Below are 9,138 nucleotides of genomic sequence, written 5' to 3'. Positions count from 1 at the left end.
TATAATTGGTAGCCATGATTATTAAATGATGTATCGTGGGTGCTACAAAGTAAACCCATACGGGTTCCTCGAAAGAAAAGTTTCGCAGTTGAAGAAAAATTCGTCCTGGTCTGGGACTCGAACCCGGGACCACCGCCTATTCGGGGCAGCCGCTCTGCCATTTGAGCTAACCAGGCGGCTAGCCGATGGCAGGGCAAAGTCGAACTTGTCGACAACTCGAAGCAAAGGAAAGAGTTTGACATAATAGTTCTGCGGAAGCCCGCAAGGTGGAGACCTCTCCACCTTGCGGGTTTCTGCAGAACTATTATGCTTTCCTTTGCCTCGAGTTGTTGACAAATTCGACTTCGCCTGTCATTGCCTAGCCGCCTGGTTAGCTCAGATGGCAGAGCGGCTGTCCCGGATAGGCGGTGGTCCCGGGTTCGAGTCCCAGACCAGGACGAATTTTTCTTCAACTGCGAAGCTTTTCTTTCGAGGAACCCGTATGGGTTTCTTTTGTAGCAATCGCTACGAACAGGTGGATGTCAGATTCTCCCTTTATTGATTACTTAACTCCACCTTGCGAGTTTCCGCAGAACTATTACGTCAGTGTCATAATTTGAATGAATGGATGATTCAACAAATGTTGTGAGAAACTTGAAAGAACAAAAGCATTGTCATTTATTTAAATCATGTCAATTGAATTTTGTCATACCCCCCCCTCTCTCTCATTTGGAATCGAACGCATAGCTCCCGAGTCATGATTAGCCCTAGTCAATAGCTACTGCATGCTTGGAATCAAGGAGCTGACCTTACTAGAAATATAAAAGCTAAAATCTTCAGATATTAGGTGATACCAAAAAAAAAAGAAGTCAAGGAGAGGCATTCCATTAAAATCACAACTTGTAAGCAACGCTTGTCATGTCTTTTCACCCCATTTGAAAGCCAAGCAGGAGGTAAACCCACAACTCCCCCATACATGGACACTTCAAGAGCAGCTTCAACACCACTTCGGTAGTCACTAGCAAATAGCGTTGACATCGAGGCCTAAAAGCTTGGACAGGCACGTGCTCCTAGAGTTCCATTTGCCAGTCGCGCCGCTCCCGCCTTGTAGCAGCCGGTTGCGGACTGGCAGGACACCGGAAGTTCGTTTCCCGCAGCGGTGGCCTACTGGCTCCAGTGGCGGAGCCCTTGCGTGTTACCGCCGTTCGGCGGCTGCGCGTCACCGCACTGCTCTGGTGGACTGCAGCAGCGGCCCTGTTGAACACTTCCACACTGCTCCGCACCATGCCTGCGTTGCGCTCGCGGATCTCGATGATGCTCTCCCGCTTGTTTGAGGCAGACGGCTCGGGAGGAACCGTCGGCAGTGCAAAGGAGAAGCTGTCTGTGCAAGTGGGCGGAGCCTTGGCAGACGCAGATGGCAGCGTCTGCTCGTCCCTTTTGCACAATGGACCAGAAATCGTCTGTTCGTGCCTTTCATGCAACGCAGGAGGTGCGGCCGAGTCGGAGACGGCAGCAGCTGGAGCAGACGACTGGGGGCACAGCTGACTTGCCTCTACCGCATTGTTTGCCCGGTCCGTGTCTGGATCATCATCCACATCCATGTCCTCGACCTCGTCGTCCTGCTGCTTCTCCGAGGGCAGAGTGTCGCGATCTTGCTTCGGCTCTTCTGTGACGGGTGTGAGCGGTGCTTCAACAACTGCCTCCAGGTGACAGTGCGGCACTTTGACGCTGCCCTCTCGATGAAGCTGAGAGTCGTGCTCTGGACCAGGTGGGCCTGTGGACACCAGCTGTGAAATGAACGCTTCCCTGCGGGCCTTGACAGCCGCAAGGTATGCCATTGTAGGTGCGTTGAAGATGGACTCCCCTTGCGAAGCGAAACGCAGGCTGCTCTCCAGGTTTTCCTTGCCGACTGGGCGCTTTGGTCTGCTGCCTGTGTGTGAAAGTGAAGACATGATTTAAGCGCCAAAAGTTTGTTGCAAGGGCATCACAGCGCAACATTAAAAAAGACAGCGGCACTATTAGTGTGCCAGCATTCTTATAGTACTTCACGCACTTTCTGGGTGTTATGTATGTAGGTATGTACCGAAATAACTCATTAACTCAAATTCGCATATCTAAAAAAATTGGCTAAGTCAAAATTTGCCACGGCACCGAACCATTTCCCATATGTGCCATGTATTTACTTCCTTTCATCTCGAAGTATTTTTGGGCCAACTTGCGGATATCTCGAAATCTTGTCCGAGAGGGGAACAACACCTTCTCCACCACCGGACCATTTAACAAGCTTTGAGCAAGGCTGCCCCGCTTACCACGAGGAGGATGCTTTTCCCGAATGTGAAGTCCCAACCTAGCAGCATTAAAGCATTGTCAAGCAACCATGTGGCATGTCATGTGACAAGACAGACGTGTGCAGAGGTAGGGCCCTGCAAAATGGCACGCTAGACGCAGTTTTGTTTGCTTCATGCAATGCATATGATTTACTATCAGAGGCGCGATTTCCATTAAAATTTTATTCTACACAATACACACGACACACATCTTTCATTCCACACAACGTAGAATAAAAATGCACATGCCATGTGTATTGTGTAGAATTTTGTTCTCTGCAACGCAAGTGGCATGGACTTAACTGGGAATGGTGGCACAGAAAGCAACGTGAACTTTCATGAGTGCATGCTATGAGAACAGGGTGTACTGGTGACAAGTGAATTTACTGGTGCCGAAATAGCTCGGATGGCTACAAATGGAGGGGACGACAGTAAAGCCAACGGGGACGATGACGAAGGACATCGAAAGGTGCCAACATCCGCCGAAACAAGAAACATGCTTCGCTTGCTGCCAAATAAAGTTGAGTGGAGCGGCAGGAACAATTGGCTCATGCGACACTGGAAGCAGCTCAATGATGTCCTTTTAGGTCCAAGTGCTACCGCAAAGCAGACCAGCCTTACGCAGTTTTTCTGCACTGAATAAAATGGCAGTGCCGCAAAACAGAGCTGGTTGATATCTCTGGTGTTTTTATATTTTTCTTCGAAACACTTAAAAAGAGCTAGTTTAGAAGCTCTTCTTGAAAAGCTTGTCAGTAGTGGTGAATTTTTTATAAAGAACTAGGTTCCTCACTGCAATTTCCGCAACTTTGCTTATCTCCAAGATATGCTTATCTTGAAATTCTTTCTGGTTATTACTACTTCAAGTTAAGGTGTTACTGTGTCTATATGTTGTGTCTACCATATTTACTCTTGTATGAGCTGCCATCGTGTGTAACTGCCACTCCTCGCCTTGGGATTCAAAAATTTTGAAAAGAAATGAATTATAAAGGCGCCTCCTAAAACAAAAGTTTCGCCTGTCACATAGTTCTATAGTTCTGCAAACTACTACAAGATGACGCCAGGTCGTTTCTTGCCATTCGCCGAACATCGTCATCATTGTTCCGTGATGCAACACCTCCACTGCTTCTGTCTTCCGTTTTTCATGGCAACTTGCTAGTGCCACTTCGTCTGTTTTCTGGTGGAGTCTAGTGTTGTGTGTGCTGTGCTGCTCTAATGTCGTGTAGTAGGCGTCGTGCTTTCGAACACAAAGAAGCAGAAGCAATGGGCTAGCACAGACGGTCCTACACTGTGGGCTTCAAACTTCAAGTTATAAAATACGCTGAAGAACATGGTAAACGGGCAACTGGGCACAAGTTCAGTGTCGACAAAGAGGGTGTACACTGCTGGTGTCTGTAAATGCAATACTTCGCTGAGGCCATGAAAGGCTTTCCTTGGGAAAAAAATGCAAGTTTACGAAACTTGAAGGGGACCTCGTCGACTACATTTTCACCACTGGAAACAACGGCTATGTGGGTTGAACAGAAATGATCCCCGTAATAGCAATCGATTTGCTTTGCTCAAGGACATTCAACCTGCAGACTTCAAAGCAAGTAGAGGATGACTTCAGCATCTTATAAATTGGCACTAACTCTCCGTTCTCCATCGAACGATGTTGTGCCAGAAGCTACGAGCAGCAGAATATGAGGACCAAATAATGAAATTCTGTTGCTTTGTAAATGCGCTTTAGAGGGAGCATGAGTATAACCTGTTATAGATTGGCAACGCACACCAGGCCCATCTGGCTCGATGAGTCATGAAATTGCACCATTGAAGCCAGAGTTGATAAAAGCAAATCCGTGTGCACAACTGGCGTCGAACAGCAAAGGTGCATGGTGATGCAAGGAAGCTTCCACCTTATGTTGTACTTAAAAGAAAGTCTTTGCCAAAAGAGCAGTTCCCCCAGGATATCACAGACCGGGTTGAAGAGAAGGGATGGACGTCTGACAGGCTGGTCATAAACTGGCTAAAAACAGTGTGGCAGGACAAACCAGGAGGCCTACTATGGCGCAAAGCCCTTGTTTTTGACAGCTTTAGAGGGCATCTAAAAGACTAAGTGAAGATCTGGCTCTCTGACTCTCGAACAGACTTGGCCGCGATTCCAGGTGCCTCGACAATTGTGCTCCAGCCGCTCTACGTTTGTGTAAACTGGCCATTTAACACAAGATTTCTGCAGTGATACTTCAAGTGGATGGAAGTGGGCAGCTGTGAAAAAATTGCAACAGGGCAACATAAGAGAGAGTCTCCTCAGCAAGCGTGTTTATGGATCCTGAATGTGTGGCATTCATTGTTGGCGGACACTATCAGAAACAGCTTTTTAGTCATGGGACTATCAAACACCTTGAACGGCACCGAAGATGATCAGCTTTGGGAGCGCGCCAATGAGGTGAGCTCGTGCAGCAGTGGTGAGCACAAAAGCGACGATGAACAGTTCAATAAAATGTTCATAATCTGTCACCAGATGTTGCACTATTCTACACAGCAATTGCAGTGGCACTACAGCGTGTTAATGCGTAGCTATAAGCCTGACTCGGGTACAATCTGCAGCCAAGTGATATACAAAAGAGAGTTTGGCTAATACGCAAGTATACACGGTGTGTATGTATGTTCGTAACCGTTTCCCGGCCTGCCTGGGTCACTAGGTAGTCTGTAATCGAATGGCTAGTGCATTGGGCTGTGTGCTGAAGTAGCAGGCTTTGAAACCTACAGTCGAACCAACTTGGCTCAGTAAGTATGTGGCAATGTGTACACGAAACTCTTTCCCGCCGACTAGGGTCACTGTAAGATGTGGTACTGGGTAGGTACCGCCGTTCGAAGAAGCTCTTTGATCAGACTTGGAGAACTGGTAAGTAGGTGTGTGTTCCTCTTCAGTGAATGTCGTTAACACCAACTAGGGTAACTAGGTTATGTGCCACTGAGAACGTGCTGCCCTACATTGACGAAAAACATTGCTTAAATTTCTCCAATGCTGAGCGGAATCGAACCCATCTCACAATGGCTCAAGACAGCAAACCGCCACATTAGCAAGCTGTGCCACAAATGCACTGGGCACGTGCTGGTTTTCAACGAATGCCCTTCAAGCCAACGCTATAGCGAGCTGCGCCACGAACACATCGGTTATGTACTACTCTTCAATGAACCTCTCGCCAACTTGGGTGACCGAGTCCGCGCCACCGAGTGTGCAGCAAGCGAGGGGACAATTCTCCTGCGCATTTGCAGGCACCACCACGCCATGCTTCTCGTCTCAGAGGTCATGCACGAACTTCTTGGCAGTGCCACAAGATGGTGCAGCGCATCGACGATGAAGTGCGAGAAAGGAGCCCGGTTTCCGGCATGCTACACTTCCCTGCGTTCACATGCACCGGCGAACCGTGCATTTCAGCAGCTACGTGCAGGCTGTACTGTGGTGGTGCTAGATGGCCAAGTGTTCTTAGGGAAGCGCGAAAGAGGAAGCCTGCAGCAATACACACCTCACACAAACATAATTTGTTTTGACAGTGGCAATACTTCGTGCTGCTATGTCGATTCAATGCTAACACATTCTTTTGAGCAGAGCAATGCCTGCAAGGAGGTCAAAACATTTTCCTATCCTCGGCAGATGCCCATAGGATTCAATGCATTTCGTATACCTCAGCAACGAAATGTCGCCCTCGGACGTGATATCATACCTGAGGAACTTATAACTTCACTTGCCACACCTGGTTGTGTACCCTGCTCTTTTCGTACTTTACCGTTACCTCTACACATTTTTTTTTTGTCATACTACTCCCTCTCTCTTTCACATAAAGGCATTGCGAGTGTCATGGTAATACCATAAAGCTTGTCACAATTACCCAGCTCTCTCAGCGTTAAATAAATAGCAATATTAATACTAAACCCCAGTTCTTCAAAACAATTTTTGAAAGGTTGCCCTGAGCACTGATTTTTTCAGGGATACAATCACTCTTCACAATAATTTATCTTAAGACACAGCACACAAGCAGCAACAAACTTGGCACAGTAAATACTGAAAACCAACACAGTTTTTAGATATTGGTGAAATTTTAAGCGATTCTAGTGTTGCCAATTTTCGCCAATTCAGAAACTTGCCTGTACAAAGTGCATCAGCATAAGTACAGCATAGACCACTTATAGCGTAAGTCATGAGAGTACAGCTGAGAAACGTAGCATGCAGCAACTAGGCTTCTCTCTGGGCTGCAAAAGTGCAAAACATGTGGACCAAGCAGCCGCGTGTAATTGAGAATTGAAGCATGCGACTGGAATGTTCACATCCGTTTAACATTACGAACGTTGAAAGGTTAATGTCCATGGAATCTAGTCTTTGCATGAAGTAGACAAAGTAACACAGAAACAAAAAATGAAAAGGAAAGTAAGTCGCTGAATAAATTTTCAGACCTGCTTGATTACTCGAAATTTCCTGTGGCACCGCCACCAACTTCACAGAATTAATGTGGAACAGCGACAGAAATTTTGTACGCTGTACAGTGTCTCGTTCGATTTCTTGAACCAATCTGCAAGCGCACAACGTCAAAAACATGGCAACCGCAAACCATGTTGCCGCCATTGGAGTGTTGCCCATTCCAGCAGTGCTCTCACTTTCATTGTTAAGGTGGTTCTTCTGTATTCCAAGTACCGTACAGCCACTGCGACGCATTTCGTTGACTTGGCACCAAACCCGAACCCTGGTTAGGCTTAGCTACAGTGGTGTTGGGCAGCATGTCACCATGGGAAGCTTTACCTTGATATGTTCATACCCGTAGACAATTACGCACAGATTGGGCATACAATTACATGCATGGACTGAACTGGTAGAAGCGTGTTTAAAGCAGAGTTTGATATCTCCAGTGATCAGACATGGCAACTACTGCGAATGCCTACCAAGTTTGCATGAATGCATACTTGTAGGAGCGGCGGAACCTCGCATGTGGACATAAGGCCTAAAAGCTCATCAGTAAACTTGTTTAAACTGTCAAGGTCTCATGCGCCGTATCTGCTCTTAACGACAACGCGCATCGCTGAGGGCGCTCACCAACTGAAGAGCCTAAAGAGCGACTACGCACACATGTTCAGTGCCGAGGGTGCACCGTTGATAAGTGGCCGTGCAAAGGCTTCTCTGTTGCCTAGGCAACACACGTGCAGCCACATAGCGCTGGTGTTTTCTTTTTTTCATTCCTTGTTTGTTCAGAGAAGGGCGCTCCTACTGCGCTTCTATGCAGGATTTTCCTACGGAAGCTGCATTATAACCAGTATTGGAGTGACAAAAGGCTATGTTATAGACAATTCTTCACTATAAGCGGTCACGTTGTGAGTGGCCTAAGCTGTACGCTAGCATCCTTTCACTGTACAGACTTCTAATGAAAGGTATGGGGACCGACAAGCACATTTTTTCACATGCACATATGTACCTACCTGCAATCTTCAGAATTCATAAAAATCCCACGGACACAACAAAAGGGGGGCGGGGGTTATGAGGGTTAATAGTAAAGGCGTGCGAAACCAACCAGTAGATTTTGAATTGTAAATCAAATCGGATTAAGAAAACAATGCCAAACATCGAAGTGAACATAAGAAATACATTTTCACCAAATTTAATGCTTACGAATTCTGGGCAAGAAAATATGGTGCTGCACACGCTCGTAAGTCTCCTAGCACTGCATAACAAGAATCTAGCAAGCTATCAGAAACATAGGCACATACAACTTAAGCCATAAAGTACGGTCTACTCTTATTAAAGGGAAGTATTAGTACGCCAGTACAGCTTACAGCTCAGCTCTAACGTATGGAGGTCTGACAAATACTTTTTCTTGCCAATAGAATTTCTGCTGAATAGAATCAAGTGCTTTTCTTCTTCCTTCTAAAACTAATGAACTAGTGACGCTTTGTTGTACTGAATACCAATCAGGTTTTCAGTTTAATATTTGGCCTGTGTTTTCCGGGTGTCTTTTAACTACTGCATATAAAGTTTTACTTTCCAGCTTTTCTTGAACGCACAAGGGCTACCCAACTTTATGGCAGGTGGGTTATCATACGAACAATCTGCACGAGAGACAAAAGGGCTGCACATCACACGACTCGTATTGCCGGTGTCCACAGTAAAGAACAGGTGCCGTCTGCTCCGTTTCATTGTCAGGTTCGGCGTGATTTGCCACCAGTCAAACATTCCACAATCTGCAGTGTCAGTGTGACCCTGCATTTCCAGACTCCAGGTTCATTTTCAGGTTCACCTACATTTGTAACTGTGGCGTAATTCCGACTAAACAATGTAGTTGTGACAACTACAAGGTAGGGAGCTGGCAACTCAGCAACTGCACGCTGTACTTCTATGTAACGGCACATAACAGCTACAGTGAACGGTTACAGTGGAATCACGTTTATACGTCCACCGGTATTGCAATGACCCGGGTATTACGACGGATTAGCACAGTCCTGGCGAAGCCCCACAGCAGCAATGCCTTAAAAACCCCGGTTACCCGATGCAATTTTACGCCTGACCCGCGTTATACGATGACCCTCGTGAAGCGCGGGACAAAACGGCGGACAAAAGAAAAGTGCCACCGTGCTGAAATAGCGCCTTTTCTCCTCCACAATCACTTTCTCCCTCTCTTCTCAGCAGTGTCGCCTCTCGTCGCGTTGGGGAAGCATTTCTCTCCTTCCAGTTTCCCAGCAGCAGATCGCCGACAAGGTAGCGCGGAGAAGCCTAGGTTTATCCAATGTGTTCTTCGTTGTGATCCTAGTGACCAGCGTTCAGCGGAGGTTTTGAGTTGTGTGGAGCAACGCAATGCACGATGTCCCGAAA

At 46.9% G+C, this 9,138-nt stretch overlaps 1 protein-coding gene across 4 annotated transcripts in view; it reads right to left on the bottom strand.

Annotated features, from left to right (window-relative positions):
- Positions 1 to 622: 622 nt before the first annotated feature.
- LOC135899201 (rho GTPase-activating protein 11A-like) overlaps positions 623 to 9,138 on the bottom strand; it is a 55,478-nt gene continuing 46,962 nt past the window's right edge. For all 4 annotated transcript variants that reach the window (XM_065428466.2, XM_065428460.2, XM_065428485.2 and 1 more), the window contains one exon: positions 623 to 1,909. In XM_065428466.2, the coding sequence (XP_065284538.1) occupies positions 1,050 to 1,909 (860 nt within the window). In that variant the 3' untranslated portion in view covers positions 623 to 1,049. The remainder of the gene's footprint in view (positions 1,910 to 9,138) is intronic.

This window comes from Dermacentor albipictus, chromosome 10 (genome assembly GCF_038994185.2).
Source record: "Dermacentor albipictus isolate Rhodes 1998 colony chromosome 10, USDA_Dalb.pri_finalv2, whole genome shotgun sequence".
Classification (NCBI taxonomy): Eukaryota; Metazoa; Arthropoda; class Arachnida; order Ixodida; family Ixodidae; genus Dermacentor; species Dermacentor albipictus.
Note: the sequence above shows the minus strand (reverse complement) of the source record. Positions and strands in the feature narration are given on the sequence as shown.